The sequence below is a fragment of the Lupinus angustifolius genome, chromosome LG20, assembly GCF_001865875.1.
Source record: "Lupinus angustifolius cultivar Tanjil chromosome LG20, LupAngTanjil_v1.0, whole genome shotgun sequence".
Taxonomy (NCBI): domain Eukaryota; kingdom Viridiplantae; phylum Streptophyta; class Magnoliopsida; order Fabales; family Fabaceae; genus Lupinus; species Lupinus angustifolius.
The window spans coordinates 2,215,226-2,234,410 of record NC_032028.1 but is presented as its reverse complement, the minus strand read 5'-3'; the positions used below and the strand labels follow the sequence as shown (position 1 = coordinate 2,234,410).

The 19,185-nt window shown below is 31.9% G+C and overlaps 3 protein-coding genes across 8 annotated transcripts in view; 2 read left to right on the top strand and 1 right to left on the bottom strand.

The window, feature by feature from the left end:
- The window catches only part of LOC109336613 (inositol transporter 1-like), a 3,573-nt gene extending 2,288 nt beyond the window's left edge, over positions 1-1,285 (top strand). The window contains exons 6-7 of one of the 2 annotated variants that reach the window (XM_019573322.1): positions 433-1,107; positions 1,205-1,285. In XM_019573322.1, the coding sequence (XP_019428867.1) occupies positions 433-1,077 (645 nt within the window). In that variant the 3' untranslated portion in view covers positions 1,078-1,107; positions 1,205-1,285. Of the gene's footprint in view, positions 1-432 lie in introns of both variants that reach the window. The other variant, XM_019573321.1, reaches the window with a different exon arrangement.
- LOC109336581 lies at positions 7,731-9,279 on the top strand. 4 transcript variants are annotated; one of them, XR_002106365.1, is made up of 4 exons: positions 7,731-8,129; positions 8,230-8,452; positions 8,615-8,681; positions 8,811-9,279. XR_002106365.1 is itself a non-coding variant. In XM_019573259.1 (2 exons), the coding sequence occupies exons 1-2, from the start codon at positions 7,760-7,762 to the stop codon at positions 8,307-8,309; spliced, it is 450 nt and encodes a 149-aa protein (XP_019428804.1). In that variant the 5' UTR covers positions 7,731-7,759; the 3' UTR covers positions 8,310-9,129. The 4 variants fall into 4 exon arrangements, 1 of the variants encoding a protein (XP_019428804.1); XR_002106364.1 differs by having other exon boundaries at positions 8,615-9,279; XR_002106363.1 differs by having other exon boundaries at positions 8,230-8,681; positions 8,811-9,129.
- On the bottom strand, positions 12,014-18,920 carry LOC109335871 (CMP-sialic acid transporter 3-like). 2 transcript variants are annotated; one of them, XM_019572114.1, is made up of 16 exons: positions 18,803-18,920; positions 18,390-18,599; positions 17,752-17,868; positions 16,936-16,992; positions 16,383-16,460; positions 15,821-15,865; positions 15,424-15,483; positions 15,114-15,236; positions 14,887-14,964; positions 14,326-14,395; positions 13,398-13,505; positions 13,128-13,261; positions 12,927-13,003; positions 12,527-12,572; positions 12,370-12,431; positions 12,014-12,086 (listed from the first exon to the last, which is right to left on the bottom strand). In XM_019572114.1, exons 2-15 carry the CDS (start codon positions 18,555-18,557, stop codon positions 12,381-12,383), a joined length of 1,212 nt encoding a protein of 403 aa, XP_019427659.1. In that variant the 5' UTR covers positions 18,558-18,599; positions 18,803-18,920; the 3' UTR covers positions 12,014-12,086; positions 12,370-12,380. The 2 variants fall into 2 exon arrangements, with proteins under 2 accessions (XP_019427659.1, XP_019427660.1); XM_019572115.1 differs by lacking the exon at positions 12,014-12,086 and adding an exon at positions 12,159-12,274 and having other exon boundaries at positions 12,346-12,431.

Sequence of the window (19,185 nt, the reverse complement as noted above, 5' to 3'; positions counted from 1 at the left end):
CAGAAAACTGAATTACAAAACTTCTAATTTCAACAGTGAGTAACCCATGACTTGCATAATAGTTTATTTTTCTCTTCAAATGTTAGTATATGCTTGAATTAGCTTTGCAAATATACATACATTGTGTTATGAACTTAAGCTCTCTTCGTTAGTAATATATTTCAGAAAACAAGGAACAAAAGAAATGACAAATCTTTCAACAATTTAGTGTTACCCAAGCTCAACAAACTAAATGCTTAGAGGCTCATTTAAACATTACATATTTTCAGTCAACAGAAGTGTTAGCTTTGTTCTGAGTCTGATAGGTGATACTATAGCTGAAATTACATAATTCTTTGATCAATGGCATACTTTGAATGTAAATTAAATGAGTTAAATATATGCAAATAAAATGTGTTCTTATTATTGTATCCCATTCCTATACTTGTCCAGGCATTTCAGCAATTCACAGGTATAAACACAGTTATGTACTACAGCCCAACAATTGTTCAAATGGCTGGCTTCCACTCTAAAGAGTTGGCTCTTCTCCTCTCCCTCATAGTTGCTGCCATGAATGCTTCAGGAACAATTCTCGGCATTTACCTGATCGATCACGCAGGTCGAAAAAAATTGACCCTTTATAGCTTAGCAGGAGTAATTGCATCTTTGATCATCTTATCAGTATCATTTTTTAACCAATCATCTTCACATGATTTGTATGGATGGGTTGCAGTTATAGGTTTGGTTCTATATATTGGTTTCTTCTCACCAGGTATGGGGACTGTGCCATGGACAGTAAACTCAGAAATATATCCCGAAGAATACCGAGGAATATGTGGAGGAATGTCTGCTACTGTAAATTGGATTTCAAATTTGATTGTGGCACAGTCATTTTTATCTATTGCTGGTGCTGCAGGAACTGGTCCTACATTCATGATTCTTGCTGTTATAGCCTTGCTTGCATTTCTATTTGTGTTTGTTTATGTTCCAGAAACTAAAGGAATGTCATTTGATGAAGTTGAGTTGTTATGGAAGCATAGAGCTTGGGGCAATAATCATGAAACTCAAAGCCTTCTCCACCATGGAAATTTGTCATAGGAATGCATCATGCATGTAACTTTGTGCATAATTTTAATAGCAGTAGCATTTGAATACATTGCATTAGCATTTGTATGTGATGTTGTTATGCTTTGAGTGACAGTTTTTTATAAATGATGTTTTTTGGAACATTTATGCTGAATGTTTGTGTTGCAGGATATTGCATCAGACATTGTATTAAAGATATGATCCCATAAAATTGATTCATTTTTCATCTATATCTGATCAAATTGGTGTAGAAATAACATTCTTGTTTTATATTTGACCTTAGGAAAAATTACCTCATAATGGGTCTTATTAATTTCTAGGCTCTAGTGCATCAATGGATAGATGAATAATGAATACATAAAAATAACTAAGAATGATATATTAAATGAGAATAAGATATGTACATTGACATTGACAGTGTAAAGGTTTTTTACACTGTCACTATATCATCCACTATTGATTTTTAATTATCAATGACTTTTAAATAAAAGTATTGTAAATGAAAGGTGGATGATGCACTGACTGTGTATAAATCTTTATACTGTCAGTGCACATATTTTACACTCATATTAAATAGGTGATATGCACCCAATAGAAAAGGAAAAAATAAAAAAGAATAGTCAATATCACCCTTGTCCACAACAATTTATATAAAGAAGCATCTAGGTTGTGGTCGTCAAAAAATAAAAATAAAGAATTTAGGGCACTACCACACAATTGGTGCAGAATATTGGACAAATGATTGGGCAGCATAGTAATCATCAAAGGCAGGTCATATTAATCTCTTTTAATTGTTTCTTTGGTTTTTAGTTTTTCTTTATATTTATATATAATTACTTAAATCAACCTAATCTTTTATTTATTTATTGGTTTATATTTTTTATAAATTAAGTTTATTATCCAGATTTTTTTTATAAAAAAGTTTATAAACCCAAAATAAGCAAAACAAACTATATCATTAACATTATATCATATTCAAATCTAATGGAACATTTAAAGTTCATGCATCTAATTTTTTTATTAAACTTAAATTATTTTATACAAATAACAATTTTATTATTGTATCGATTATCAAACTGACCATGATAATAATATGGCGATATAATGATTTACTAATTAGACTGTATACCGTTGAAATTATATATATATATTACTAGTATTAATGTTGAAAAACTAATAAAAAAGTTGGTAAATACTTTTACTCCACTATTTGTTAAAAACAAAAATGTGTGAGTGTGACTTATGTTGACCATGTTTTAGAAGTATATAGAGATGTAGTAATTTTGGGCTTGATCCTTCACATCAACAACATCTAGGTAAAAAAGAAGTCACTTTTATAAATAAAAAAAAAGGAAATGTGCATAAAATCTTCTAAACTTTTATGTTTTTTGCAAGTAGGTATTATGAACTATTTCCCCCTTAATTATACCTTAAACTTTAATATTTGATGAAATTGACCCCTGTATAAATATATTGTTAAAATATTCATATATAACAAAGAAATTGTTGCAATCGTACTCACAGTAATAGCAATGTAACAATACATGTTAGCCAACATTTATATCCAGCAGAAACTGTCACCGAAATACAAAGATGTGAACCACACTGTATTGGTTAAAAGAAGTTATAAGTGTCATGAAAATAAAAAAAAATGTGAACCGCACTATAGTGGTTAAAAGAAAAATTATGTTTGTCTAATAACTAACTTTTAATCATGACCATTCATATATGTTTGTAATGCTCAAATTTATTATTTTCACATTTAAATGTGATGCAAATTATATTATTTATTTTAAGATAGTTTGAATAAAAAAATAAAAAGGTGATTCGCTTTTGGTGTGGCATTATTGAGTGATGTAGAGAGCGCACATGGGTTGTTGGGTAGTTGTTGTCTTATTGATTATTATCACCAAACCAATAATACACTTCCACATCAATTATTATGCCATGCAAAAACATGCCACTCAATTATTAATGCAATAATATACTACCTCTTCTATTATGCATGCATTCTTGCCATCCAAGCAACCATTCACCTAATTAAACCTTAACATTTCTAGGATGAAGATCACATGTCTTAAATGATGTCTCATTTCACGTCCTAAGTTAATCAGAGTGTTTCATTTTATATTTTTTGCTTTTAAATTTATTATTTTATCTACATATTAATATATGATTAACTTAGAACAAGGAATGAGACACCATATGATATAGGTGATCCCCATCCACATTTCTATAATACCTATCTTGTTGAGATTGGGTCATCTTTATTACTGGATAGAGAAGTATTCTTTTTACACTTAATATAAAAGATAAAAATGTTGTTACAAATATAAATAGAAGAATAGAATTGTTATTTGATTTTATTTTTTACCTTTTATCTTTTCTAGTTAGCACTTTAATGGAGAGGGAATTAACCATGTAATTTTTGTACAGGTGTGTCACGTTTGATCTGGCACACATTGACAAGGGCACTAAGGACTTTTACACAGAAAAATAGTGACAGATTCACATTTGATGTATTGTTGAGGAGCGTGTGTGGGATGTGGATCTCACCATTTGTGGTTTTTTTGGGATATTAGAGATCTCATATGATATCATATAATGATGTGCTGTTTTTCTAAGTAACATGGATTACCTACCTAGGAATCTAGGATCCTTTTTTGTTACCGTTTTTTATGTGGCCCTTCTTGTCTTTCCCACCATCATTTCTGTATGTTCATTATATATACAAATTCATTATCATTATTTTGAGTTCAATTTCTATGTTTTTTAGTCATTTTTTTAACATTAACCAATCATATATTTTCACGTATGTGACTGACTTTTTTATGTTTTTTTTGTTTGATCCACATATATTATCCACCTATAGGAGACAATCATGCTCAAACTAGAGTGAGGCACTATGGACACTAAACACAATTAAATTACGTGGTTATTGGTGACTCAAATACAATAACAATGTATAACCCATACATGGTGAATACATTCATTTCCCCCCTCTTCTTTTATATAATATTATTGGATATTAGTAATTTTTATATTGATTATTAAACTTACACCAATGAAAGTGAATGATGAAATATATAATTAAACAATCTAAAGTGGCCAGCGCTAATATTCTTATGTTGGTAACCAGCTCATTTTGTGCTGAACTCCAAGTTTTTGCTTGTATTAGTTACATCAAATCGTGTTTTTTATTCTTCAAAATTACACAAATTAAGAAAGTTGGCCACATCTTTAAAAAGAGAGAAAGAAAGTTGGCCACACGCTCACACTACTTCATGTTGCTGGTCAATTTAATATTTCTCCAACTTTTTTTTTTGATTAAGTTGTTAATTAATCGATTGGACAGATAAGCACTTAACATACATTTAAGGATTTAATCCCTAGTTCGTTAACATCAAACAGATAGTAATTAATACACTTAACTATGGAGTAAAATTTAGTTAAGGGCCAATATGTTCTCATAAAGATCAATGTAGCTTTAATTTGTACATATTCCTTTAAAACTCTTATAAAGTTGAATTTAGCTAAGATCCAATATTGTTTTCATAAAGTTTACTACATGTTTTTATGTAAACACCTAATGAAATAAACATAGCAAAATCATTTATATATTTATAGGAAGAAAGACACACATTTCGTTCTCAACACCCATTTAACATCACATGGATTTCTTCAACCAAAATAAGCAACCTATGGTTTATTTCTATTCTGTTCAGCACGTTGTTAATTAAAACATATATATTACCATTCCCTAAAAAACATATATCACCATAAAAGAAAACATCATACATAGCCTTGCCTAATGTCATGACTTTTGATAACTATTATGTATAGTTTTTATTAATATAGTTTTGACGTGTAGTAATTGAAAAGTAAAAGAAATATATATCATGAATTTGATATGCGTATTTTACGGTATCTGATTCAGTTTTGGGATCTTATCTTAGCCTTATCTGATGCATGCATGTATCCTTGGTTTGTGAAACAAGAAAGCCTCTTCACATAAAAAGAACAAGTATATACATTGTTCGCATGCATAAAATAACAAATTGAATGCATGGCTTCAGTTTCAGTATAATTTCATAGAGACCCACATGTTCATAACCAATCAGACATATAGAAGAAGGTTTAATTCTCAGTGTCTGAAATTAGACATGATGCAAATTGCAAAAGCTATACGTTGCTGTCTAATAATGTAGTAGTGTTAGTTATTCTCCTATGTTTTGGTCGTGGTGGTTGTGTACACACTATCACTGCCTATAATCACTCCAATCACTACCTATACTATTTCTTCATAATTTAATATGCTTTCCTTTTTAGAATTATGTTCATTCATGTGCTGTTGGTTTCTTGTTTTTTTGCGTTTGGTTTTCTTTGGGGTTTTCATCAATTTAACAATGTTTATGCTAATCAAACTAATCATTTTTTTTGTCATCTATATCTTTCAATATCAAAGAATTTTGTCTGTAATTACACTTATTTATAAATAGAGAGATTGTTTCTATATATAAATATGATATGATTATATTTAATACAAATATAAGTGTGTCGCAATTATTTTTTATTTAAAGAGATAGCTATTAACATCATATTTCTAAAATTACATAAACAAAAAATATTAATGAATTATTAATCTATTTTTAAATTAATTTCAATTTTTATGGAAATTCATTATGTGAGGGTTTATTTTACGAATAAAATGGAAGGAAAGAAAGTTAAATAAAAGAAAAAAGTAAAAAGAGTTCACAAAAGTATAAAAAAAATATTTTTAATTGTTTGATAGGAAAGAAAATAGAAAAAATAAATAATAGAAAATATATAAGGGAAATGACATAAATACCTTAAATGAGAATTTTGCTGAGGTGTAATATTTTTTATTACCAAGGGTTAGTATATTCTTCATGCCTAAAATCAATCTTTTTCACCACTTCTCTTCTTATTCATGGGAATTTTGCAACCGGTAAAATTATCTTTCCTTCCCTTTTATTTTCTTCCCTTTTCTTTATGTCTCTTTTCAATCTAACCAAATTTTCACATTCATATTTTACCCAAGGATGATTGATTATATAGCTTAGTAGGAATAAGTGTAAATGATAAGCCTATAAGGATACAAATCATTCTTATAATATTCCGCAATTTTATCAACATAAAAAAATAATAATTATATATTACTCACATCATAAGAATCTATTCTATGTGAGCAATGATTTTTTTAGATGCCTTGTAGAATTGCTCTAATATTAAATGTTTTATTAAGTTATTGTTTTGGGAAAGCTTCACCTAATAACTGTCATGACCTGAAATTACATTAACACTGAAAACAAAAACTATCATGAACTATTTGCATGTGTTTCATCTACTTCGTACACTGTCTCTTTCATTTTAACTTCAACACTAACACTTCAATTAATTTGTATCCCACATTTAATAACAATCAATACTGTACTTTTTCTTATATTATTAGTTCATAAAAACTGAAGGCTTTATTTTTAATATATACTTTTAAAAAGTTAATGAAAACCTGGAATGAAGATTTGATTGAATTAAGTAAATAATAAAATAGGGTTCAGTGATGGGTCTCTTTCAATAACTTGCCCCTACATTGCTTGTATCGATCATCTGTTACTCACATGGGCATCCTTGAATTTTTATGCAAATCCAATCTAGCATTCACAACAACACATTTATTAAATAATTTAAAAAGAACATTCACATCACATCAAATCAAATTATTGGACCACCCTTTTTTGTTGTCTTTCATACCAATCCACCACTACGTGTCAGTTTCTAAATATATTTTTTAATACATTAATAAATATAGTGTAATATCTATAAATTGTTTAGTATAAATATTTATATGCATTTACTATATTATTTACTTTTTATTTGTATTATTTTTTAAAGAATAAATAATGAATAATATAATGATAATGTATAAAACTCATATACAATCATACATACATTTTTATTCTAATAAATAATTCAGCATATTAACCAATTACAATTTTGGCACAATATTAACCAATTATATGGTAATTTTTAATAAAAAATAGTATTAACAATAAGTGTGGAGTAATGGTATAAAATATATTATTTTACTTTTGTTAATTTAATCACATTATGAAAAACAAACTAAGGTATGAAAGTGAATGTTATTGTTATGGATTGGCCATTTACCTTTGACCTTGTGATTGAGAGTGGAGAATCCAATGTTGCCTTCACCATAAAATTAACTACTCCCTACATCTTTCATGAAAAAATCATTGTCAATAATCAATAATGTAGTGAAAAATAAAAAGAGATAATATGGTATATAACCCTAGTTTAAAGAGATACTATACGTGCATATATTAAAATATAAAGTTGCGTGGTGTTATTAATGATAGACTTTATATAAATAACATTGAATAGTCAATTATTAACAATATTAGATAAGAGACAGTGTGGATTTGGCAAGAAAGATGGAAAGTGATAACTTTCACTCTTATCAAGGACAGCTGTCAGCGACAACTAATGTATGGATCCTATTCCATCCCGTGACTAAATCAAAACCACATCCACATACATACACATGCACATACATACATGAAAAAAGAATATCCATACATGATGCTATCTATGTTCACCCCTTAAATATATAGTTAAATACACCATTCCTTCTTAGAGAAAAAATATACAAGAGAAAATGGAAGAGGGTTTGTCATCTGCAACATCTTCAATGGTTGGAGTTGGAGTTGGAGTTGAAATACAATCATTGGAAAGAAGAAGGAGTGGTAGTTTTGGTAAGAAGAAGAAAGTGATGTTAGAAGGTTATGTGAATGAAGATATAGGAAGGACCAAAAGTCTCAGTGATGAGGATCTAGATGAGTTGAAGGGATGCTTGGATCTTGGATTTGGTTTCAGTTATGATGAGATTCCTGAACTATGTAACACATTACCAGCTCTTGAGTTATGTTACTCAATGTCTCATAAGGAAGAACCTTCTTCTCCATCAACATCATCATCTCATCATTCCTTCTCCAACTCTATTGCCAACTGGAAAATCTCTAGTCCAGGTATATATATATATATACATACATTTCCACTTTTTATATATATATATATATATATGACATACCCATTTCTTATTTGTTATACTCTTTCTATGTTGTGTAGGTGATCATCCTGAAGATGTGAAAGCAAGGCTTAAATTTTGGGCTCAGGCTGTTGCATGCACTGTTAAACTATGCAGCTAAGAGAGATTTAACTTACTATGATTAGTGTGTGAAAAATGGATGATTGTATGTACATGCTGCACTGCACTGGAGATATGATATATGATGATCAATCAATGATAAGTGGAGGAGACAGCAGAGGAGTTGGGTGGTGGTGGTTTGAGGTCAGCTGTGACACCCTCAACTCAACTACATGCCTACATCTATTCTAATTATTCATTGTATTTCTCAGTATCATTGCTAATAAATTTGTATCATTCAGATCAATGTTTTCAATTTTCTTTGCTAATTTTGGTTGAATTCCCATCATATTATATATCATGCAGTGGTGAGAGCCTTCATTATTTGGAGCTTCACTAGCTACTACTTTCCACACCTCTGCATTTTGCTGAGGTAACTAACTCCTAACTTGTTCTAACTTGTTACAAACTTAACCCTTGCACTTTCAAAACATGGCCTTCCCCATGCTGATACTAACAAGATTATTATGCTAACTTCTGTCAATTGATGCTTGTCACTAAGATGAATCATGTCTACTCTTCTTCAAGATCCAACTGGAAGAAGAGAGTAAAAGGAAGCTTTGTCCAACCCTCTTAAGTCACAGATTTTCCCCCTCAAATTGTTCTGTCATGTAGAATGATCGGTCATTTGTTATCCCTTATGTACGAGGGTTGTAGAAACTAGAAACAGTTTCAATGATTTTGTTTTGGATTTGGTTGCTACCCTTTTCAGAGTTCTTGATCTGGGTAGAGTATGTGCTACTAGGCATTACTTTCCAATTACTGAAATGGGTTGGAACTTCAAGATAAACACTGCTTAAAGAGTGTAAGCATATGGAAAATATGATGAATCCTAGCAATGTTTAGACCAGCATAATTGTATCTTAACAAAATTCATCAGCATAAAATTATTGCCCCCTTTTCTTCTTTGGGTCAGCAAATCACACCAGCATATAGATCATCACATAAATGAATAGGGTGCACTTGAACCACAGGACCATAAGTTACAACCTCATTATCATTAATATGTCACCTTCCGGACCATGATTCTAACCAAACTCAAATCATTGATTTTGAATAAATTTAAATAATTTTAACTTGTGAAAGTATAATCAATGATTCTGATATGATGTTTGGGATCTTCATGCCAAAGGAAGATAACTATCAGAAATGAAGGAACAGAGTGAATTAAGTCGATAATGCATCTTATATTGTAAGAAATATGTTTCAACTCATTTATTTGTCCCAAAAGGGACTTTTATATCTTAGATTAATGTTAGCATCAACTTCCTTGGTGGTCACGTAACATTTTCTTGCTTAACTACAATTTCACTTTCTGTTTCCCCTTAGTTCCTTTTCTTCTTTTCACTTGAAAGTGTGGAATATATTCAGCCAGTATAATATGAAGTTTAGGGGTTATTTTACTTGTGGAGGAAACATTGAGAGCAGTCTTCTTGAATGTACTAGAGAGATTATTCTGAGCCCTTTGAAAGTGTGAAGTGCAGAGAGATGGGATCATGGATCTTAATATAGGTTTCCCACATGTTATTGGTCCAGTTTGTGTACTGAAAACAAAAGCCAATTCAGAACAGAACATTTGTTTTAAATGAATGCATTGATTGAAGAAATTATACAAAGCAAAAGAAAAACATTCCATCTGAACATCATGGATTCTTGCAATGCCAAAAACTAATTGATAAAAGACCTTAAGGAAAAGCAATTTAGTTGGCAACTTCTCTTCTAGCTAAATTTGTCAGCAAGGCATTAATCACACAAAATCTGAGTGTAAAGATACTTTAGACTCTACCCTGAATACATCTAACTTGCAAAAATGTGCACATTAATAGTATGAATCTTTTGTGCTTGTTTCTATGTTCAAACATTTCCATTAGAAACTTGAAACTTAACAGATAGATAGTGATTATAAGAATTGAAAACTGAGTTCCTTTCCCTGCCCCACAGAGGAATAAAAAACAGCAAGGAGGAAGATAATAATTCTCAGAACAAACACAGAAGCACAACTTTGTGGTATTTTGAAAAATAAATGTGTATTTACTCTTAATTTATTTAATTGGTTATATGGATAGATTCATTAATAAATGATTAAGGATGGACACACGTGCCCGAACGGAACAAGATGAAATGGATGCGGTCATTTGATTAATAACTCATGTCCTATTGAGTATGTTTTGACACATGTACCAAACATTACTTATTGGGGAAAAGTAAACAGTGCAGTGAACATAGACATTGTTAGGTTTTGACACAAGTACAAGACATAATATGCAAATGGAAATAGGAGGGGTCATAAGTTAGTAGTTTGTAAAGGAAGCCGCAAAGGCAACAGTATCATGGATACTGCATGTGCTATTACCCATGTCCTCAAAATATACACAATATTCTAAATTGTGGCATCATCACAATCACAATTATATATATCTGCCCATTTAAATGTAATGTGAGAAAATGAAAACATGAGTATACAAGTCGATGTTAACATACTTTTCACATGCCAAATTGGAAAAAAAAAAAGTAAACTATGTAGAGAAAAGAAAGAAAGGAATAAAAGAGGTAAAATTACCTTCTTCTGGCTGGTATCAGAAAGAATATGCAAGTGGCAAAAGGTGGTAAAAGGCTATGCCTTTGAATTACGAAAAAAAAAATAGCACACATGGGACTCTCAATAAGATGGAATTCAGTTTCTTTATTGTTGTTATTTTCAGAAACATCCTTACCCTTCTTGGAAAGGAGATTGAGGGTGTTGTAAGGACGCTTCAGGATTTATGGGAGACTAAGGTGGGTTAAGTAAGTTGAGTGATGATGAGTTTTTGAGAGGGTCTTAAATAGTATGCGTTCAAATATTAAGAGATCAATAGTTTAAATAATGAAAACAATTTATTGTGCTGGTGATAATTGCTTACATATACTAGGTGAGCCTCTCGAACAGGTTCGGATCTTCTCCACCCTCTAATTTCTTTTGCGTGTCATGTGTTAGCGTCATCCTTTCATCCAGTAGAGAAGATCTAAAGTCATCTTTGCACTACCATTCTTCATTAACCAAATATAGAAATACAATATTTATGTGTGTGCATGGGTTGGATCAACCTGAAAATTTACCCTTTTCTGACTCGTTGATTTGATTTGGGTTGGGACAAATAACTCTACCTGCACAGGTTACTTCAGTCTTCAGTAGCAACTTGCAAGATACTGTCCAAATTCACACTCTCAGAGTGCATTACCCTTGGACAATAAAAGTTACATTTTTAAGGCCTAAGCAGATACCTCTCCAAATTCGTATTCTGTGCATATGGATATTACTATCTCATGGAAAAAAGTTCGTTTTCCCCTTATCCGTAATATCATTAAGATAAAATCTAAGCCATGCAATAAATGTAACGAATAACACAATATATATATATATATAAACAAGTTGAAGTAAAATACAACAAAACAAAAATAATAATAGTAAAAAAAGGGAATCGAATGTCCAACATAAAGAATTAATGTAGCACAAGCATAATATGCCAAAACCTCGTGCAAGCCCAATTTCTATTGTCTAGCAAAATATTCAGCAGCTGAAAATCCTGGCTTGCTCACCAGCTCCTGAACTCAACACTTTTTTTTGATAGGTCCTGTACTCAACAATTCATGCCTTTCTTCATGAATCAAGTAGATAAATCCCTTGAGTGGAAAGCTCTTCCAGAAAGGCCATAAATACCTTTGTATGTTTATTGCAACTTTAAAATGTGTGCAATAATAATGCTACCAGCGATATCACCACAAAATTCTTTGAAAATTCCTGCAATTATATGAACAAGATTGATTCACTAGATACTATAGGTTCTAAACTTGAGAAAGTGGGATATTTGAATTGGCAAAAGTTAAATGCATGGTATTTCATTTTGCTCTAAATACAAAGGCATTGCTTAAGCAAAACAGTATTATGAAGTATAAAGTATAAACAGATTCATGACAAGCAAAAATCATCTAACAAGTCAAGAAATCATGTTATCCATAAAATTAAAGTATTTAATTAGGATTTTGAAGAGGCCACCAACGATAAAAACAGAAACCAAACATACAGTTGGTCAATCTATACGGGAAGAAGTGGCTGTCTCTCATCAAGCCCCGCACGATGACTAGCCTGGAAATATGCATGTTAACAACAAAAACATAGAGCAATGAGTCCAATGTATAAAAAACTCTCAATTATAAATCAAGGTGATGACAGATCAGTACCTCTTCATTTGCTCCAGCTGCCATGTTTATAAAGGATTCCTTTGACCTGGAATGAACATAGGCACTCGTTAATCGTTATTCCAAAGGAAGAAGGAAATAATTTCCTTACAAATGTTTTCTTGTCATGTAGCCATCTAAAAATAAGAGATATCCAACAATTAAACTTTCCAGAAACTATAATTGTGGCAAAAGACTCTTTCCCCCGTCCTTTCCAGAATAAGCAGGTAGTTGGCAAACCTTTCATATAGTAATTCAATAAAATATACAATGGAAAGCAAAAAGAAAAAGCATGTAAAGTAAAAACCATAATATATTTTTCTGGAGCCCAAAACAAAGCTGATAACCATATGACTCTCACGGAAAGGGACAAATTGAGATCAGTAAATAGATTAGCAAGTACCTTTGTTTTTCAGGAACTTCATGCATTTCCAGCACACCATTCTGCTCATCTTTGATTTTTGAAAGCGGTGAAAAGAACTGAAGAGAAAATGAGCACGGTGATGCAAAAAAAAAAAATTCATTGGCTGAAATTGTTTATAAAAATAGTGGTTTATTTCTAATATTCTTAATTACCAATCAGAATAATTGAAATTCAATTTACCTGGTGCATTGAGATGAATACAATAGAAATGCCTAAGACGAAGTTCATTGTTAAAGTATGTCCAAACATCATTGCAGATGCTATACCAGTAAAGATTGTTGCAACTGTTGACGAGTACTTCTTCAGAATTGTATCTGCAACACATTATATGGGTTATTGAGAGAAGGGAAGGGATGCATTAGAAAGCATAAGGGAAATTAAGATAATTATACTAGATCAGCATTTTTTCAAATAAATTCCACAAAAATAATACATAGCTAAATTATTAACCTGCATATTTGAAGAAGAAAGAAGATAGAATTCCCTGGGCAGCATTGTTAGCTATCAATAGCATAGTGGCTTTTGAATGACCTTGTAGGATATCAAAGCTACTAGGACCTGGAACATTTATGAAAGCATCACAGAAACCGGTTAATAGTTTGAGCATCAGAAAAGGCAACACAGTATAAGCCACAGAAGGTTTAAAAAGTTGTATTATCAATAGATGCCACAAGCATATACTTTTGACTTAAACCATCATTTATTATACTATTTGACAACGTAGGAGCCCGTTTATATGAAGCCCTTAAAGTATCATGACAAATTTGTAATAAAATGACTACTTGTTACCACATTTACAATGAAGAGGCACAATTGTTTATGACAGCAACACATGAATAACAATGTCCCAATAAGGACAACCGTTCACTGCTTGTCTATTCCAGCACATGTTCATTTATGCAGATCTAATTTAAATTAGGATTTTAATCATGAGGCCAACTAAACCTTGAACTTCTAAACAGTATGTGTTTCATAATCTGAATTAGTTGATATTAACAATATCAACTTCTCGTCTTCATCCCATTTTGTTGTAATCGAAAATCCACATGGTGAGCCTTATTGAGTATAACTTGGTGGCCACGGATTGTAATAACCAGAAATGCTCCACTTGGTAAGGTAAGTTTTTGACATGTAACCATGTTCTTTAGTTTGTGAAATCAAAGTCATGTCTTCTGGTTCTACGCAGGACCCAAACATCATAATTACCATCTTCATCAATTTGAATGAGATTAACATTGAAATCAGTATTTCATTTTATTCTTTTTCTGAGGGAGGAGTCTCTTGTTTTGTTTACAACTGCATGAAAATTGTCTGAGTTTGTTTTTAAATTATCTAGTATGCTTGATTGAAATGACAACCAGTATCTAGAAATTCTCACCTTTGATGACAACAGTTCCAATTATTCCAAGAAAATTGAATATAGCTCCATACCCATATAAGAATAAGTTCTGTAAATCAAGAAAAAGAAAATCAATATCTAGATGAATAAAAATTAAATTAGGGAAAGACTGTAAGTATCCTGGCATGGTGGCACCACTAATCTTCACTTCTTGAAACTACTTATTTATTTTATTTTTCTTCCCCATCGTATTCCAGGATGTTGATATGAATACATGATTCTTTGAAGTAGTTTCCGAAGTTGACAATCATTGTTATACAGTAGTATCTGTGACCAAAATAATTATATTATTATACCCATTGGTTTTTACTCAATCCCATTTAGTATATAAAAAAGGTACCACATAAACTGCAAACATGTCACATGCATAGAATAAAACCAGATAATAATTCAATTTGTATACGGTCCTGTTAGAGAATGAAGTGATAACTCATATTCCACGCAAAGAGAAAGAGACATAATTTTGAACTCAGCATCGTTTGTCGGTTAAATAAAAGTGCAGCCCAAATATGAAAAAAGTTCCAGTCCTCCCTAAATCACCTGGAGATAAATGCTTGTATCATATTGGCTCTTCAAAGCATACTCATTATAAACAGAGGCCAATGATGGAATAGTGACCTGCAAAATATCTCCCAGGTTAAAAATTTGGCAAAGAAATGAATCTAAACAAATAGAAGTATACAACAGCCGGAATTATGTTGAAATGAACTACTTTCACAATACTAATCAATACAAGGTTAAAAGAACAAATAGTAAACATCACTTACGAAGATCGAAGTATAGATATATGCACCCATTGTAATAGGAAGACCTAAAGCTGTAGTTCCTTCGGGTAAAGATCGTAGTTGGTTAACACTTATACCAATGAGCAACAAACCAAGAGCTTCCCACTGTAGAAAATAATAAATCAAACTTTCAATTAAATATAAGGAGTAGGAGCAATTGTGATTTATCTGAAGATTACAACTTGCTAAGTAAATTACAACATGCTAAAGTTCAATAGTAAAGATCCAAATAATGGCCACAAGAGAGCCCCTTCTGTATCCCTACAGGCAAGGCAGGGCATAGTGTGCTAACCTGAATAACAGAAAACCGACGCTTCATGATCACCTTTAATAAAACTGCTATTACTAAAACCTGCAACAAGCACAATCAAGAGTCAACAATTACAAATTAATTCAACTTAAGCGAACCATGAAGAGAAGAATATTTCAAGATACTCTCCAGAAAAATAAGTAAAAAGAATAAAAAATGAGGGAAGAAAAGAAGAGAGTTTCTAGAAAGAGTGAAAATAAAGTTCAGTCAATAACAGTTGACGGGTGCCATTGAAATTTAATATAGCCACAAGTAATAGGAGGTTTGTTTTAGAGGCATCAGCAACCATCACAAGAGAAATACCATGTACAATGCATAGCCAAAAAATCATTTGACTGGTAATATATTCAAACATAAAGGACGCTGAAAGAGAAATTACCTTCAAGTTGCTTAACATCTTCACAGTAGAAGGATTAAAATAAAGCTGCACAGAATGTGATATCAACTTGTAAGTTACGTCAGATCAAATAATTTCTTCAAATGTGTAAAAAATGACTGAACAATCATAGGTAGGTTATATGAAGTCACTTGATTCATTTCTCTCTTATTTTCCATTAAGAATTTGAAAATGATTTTAGACTCCGGATGAGAAAGCAAACATGAGATACAAACAAAAGCGCAATTACACAATGGGGACTCGCTAAGGCACAGCCTAGCAAATATTTAGGACACATCATGTGAGATGCATGAGCAACACAAGAAGAACCTACAGCTGATTATAATATAAGAACTACTGAAATTACAGGAACTAGATGGAAAAGGGGGAAAACCTCCTGAATAACACTTGATATGAGTTGTACTAGTGTAGCTACTAGCACGGGATCAGCACAATAAGACAATTAACATAACAAGTAATTCTAATATTCTAACAAGCATTAATGACAAGCACTCTAGACTGGATCCTTTTATATATGCATTGTTCATAGGCTAACTCCACATACCTGCATGATAAACTTCAGATAGTTGTTTATAGCATACAAAAATGCTGGAATGGCAAGAAGGACATTGTTGCGAGCTGCCTACAAAAGACAAAATTACCACAAAAGATCAAATATATAAAAGCTGTCAGGAAAATCTAGCATTTTGAAGTTCTTTAATTTAAAGATATATAAAGGAAAGATGTGAAGTAAAGGAACAGAAAGACAAGATGCTCTCCCATGTTCCATATTCACTGAGATATTAATTAAGCACAACTGATCCAGTCACTATGCAGAATCAGGTATCTAAGATGAAAGTATGCATGCTATGCTGTACATATGCACTTTAAGGTAATAACGCAGTTGATGATTCTTTTATTATCTTAACTAAAACATGCTCATGGAACATGAACTGAGTAATCCAGTTCAAACCCAAGACGCACGGAACCCGGCAAAAGACAAACATTGGTGGAAATTGAGGAATATCCTACATCTGAAAAACTAAGCGAAATTGTAATTAACATAGAGCCTTCACAAATCTATCCATTTCTACAATATCAGTATATAATTGTAGTACCTGCACAAAAGTAGAAATTGAAAGAAGAGGCTTCTCCCCAACTTTTTGATTCCTAGCCTGCACAATCAACCAAATCTTACTAAGTCAGATATTAAGAGCACACGAAAATTAGCTTAAAGATGAAAACATCTCAACATACTATTTTAGTTTGATAATGGGATCTGGTTGTAGCATTTCATAAACTTCAACATATCAGTATTATTCAGGATTATCATGTATCATAGGCTGCTAAGGTTAAGCTTATCCTAGGCATGATATCTTGGGTTAGATTCCTAGATTAACATTATAAAAAAACGATATTAAGTGGAGTTTCAGCTTCAGCGCCTGACCGTACCCCAGAAGATTAGTCTCTCACCAATGGAGTACCAGCCTACGAGGATACACTTGGAAGCCGACAAAACAAAAAAGTCAATAAACCTATTTTCTACTATTAATAATTAAAGAAAACTCAAACCGTAGAGTATCAGATTTTGATTATGTTGCTGTTTACTTGCAAAGATAAATGGAAGCCTCATTCCATTCACTATAGACTAACTATGACCTATCATGGATTATCCACTAAAGTAACTCAGGGAATGATCATTCCAAACCAAGAAATCTCTTTCTTCTATAACTTTTAATATCACTGTCCAGTGTCAACCACAGACAAAACTGTGACTCTTAGTAAAATTGTAATTTTCTAATGATTTGCTTCAATATATTGGCTGAATTGTTGATCATGCACTCATAATCCACTTCTCACTTGACACATGCTTTAATTATAGTAATTGAAAGACATTATATATTTGAATATGGACAAAGAGCAGTAGTCTGTACCTGGATTAAAAGCATAACAATAGCAAAGAAAACTTTTGCAATCTCTGTCAAAAAGTTAACACTAATTGGACTAAAGTTGAATTTCCCATCCACCTTGCACATATAGACAAGAATAGGCTGCCAAATTCAAGGAAATAATATATCAGCCACTAACAAGCACAAAGTTTTAGTATGAAATAACATAACAACGATGAACATTCAAATCTACTTTAGACTACTACAGTCTACACTAGCTTATCTCCAAATGTAAAAGTTTAAATATGCAAGTCAAAGAAATGACAAATGGAAACGAAGCAGTTGTTTTAGGCTTATAGAAACAAACACCCTACGTCATAATCATCATTAAATCCCCTTTTCTGATCCAAAGAAAAGGATAGCTTATTAGTCAGTTGAGGCCCTGGACGCAAATACAAAATTGGACAGTGCAGGTTACGGTCCTTCCCCATGGAACCTTTTAATATGATATCTGTTTTGTGCTGTGTGTAAAAATAGATGGAACACAAAATACAACCTATATGCTATGCTTTGTCCCGACGCTACCTAGTTTAGTTACCATTCGTAAATAGTAAAATCAATTTGTTTGAGCTGAATTCTCCATGCCGTTAATGGAAAAATGAGGTAAGTGATTGTATATTTACCTGGAATCCAACTAGAATACAGTCACCAACAACCAAGAAGACATTAAGTGCACGTTGCTTGGATGATATCCGACTTTTGTGGAGATCATAAGCCCTTGATATAGATTTGGTTGATGGCGAAACCAATTTTGAATGGCAAACACTGCATTCTATCATCCCGTTCTTCATCTATATGTTGCCCTCCCACACTATCAGCAACTCGATCTGTAACTTAATAAAGAAACACACGTTAAGAAAATGAAATCGCGAGTTAAAAAATCTACAGATCTTGCTCCTTAGGAACACGTGAAATCATAATTTAAATACGAATTCTCGAAGAAAATAGAGATCCAAAAAAATACAAAGATGCGGAGCTGAGATCTTGAAAAAATATGGAAAAAGTTGGAGAATCAGAGTTTGGAATTGATGAAGACCTAAATGGAGTGGGAACCGAGCAGTTAGGAAGAAACTCGGTTTGATGTGCAGTTGGAAGAAGAGAATTGAAATTGAAAAGAGTGTGAGTGTGAGTGTGGTTTTGGATTTTAGTCTCTCTTTCTCTCTTCTTCGATATGGAAATGGAGACAGGGGAATCCGTAGAGTATTATTGTTCATTTAAATGAGACTTAATTGCTTATATTTGTTTGCGTATGGGCCAACCTCACAGACCAATCAACTGTCACAAACATCATCACTGTGTTATTATTACACACACCACAAAAGTGTACCTATTTTTTTTCAGGTTCGATGTTTCTTTTGCTTCAATTTCCAGGGTTGTGTTGTCTGTCTCGGCACAAAATTTTATAGTGCAATTATTGGC

What these genes read in the sequence shown, in the direction of transcription:
- LOC109336581 (XM_019573259.1), top strand. Translation starts at nt 7,760, where the DNA reads ATGGAAGAGGGTTTGTCATCTGCAACATCTTCAATGGTTGGAGTTGGA. An exon ending in CTGGAAAATCTCTAGTCCAG is followed by an intron (nt 8,130 to 8,229) that starts GTATATATATAT and finishes TATGTTGTGTAG; the next exon opens with GTGATCATCCTGAAGATGTG.
- LOC109335871 (XM_019572114.1), bottom strand. Translation starts at nt 18,557, where the DNA reads ATGAAGAACGGGATGATAGAATGCAGTGTTTGCCATTCAAAATTGGTT. An exon ending in TTTCTTCTTCAAATATGCAG is followed by an intron (nt 13,262 to 13,397) that starts GTTAATAATTTA and finishes AATGTGTTGCAG; the next exon opens with ATACAATTCTGAAGAAGTAC. An exon ending in GAAGTTCCTGAAAAACAAAG is followed by an intron (nt 12,573 to 12,926) that starts GTACTTGCTAAT and finishes TGTTCATTCCAG; the next exon opens with GTCAAAGGAATCCTTTATAA.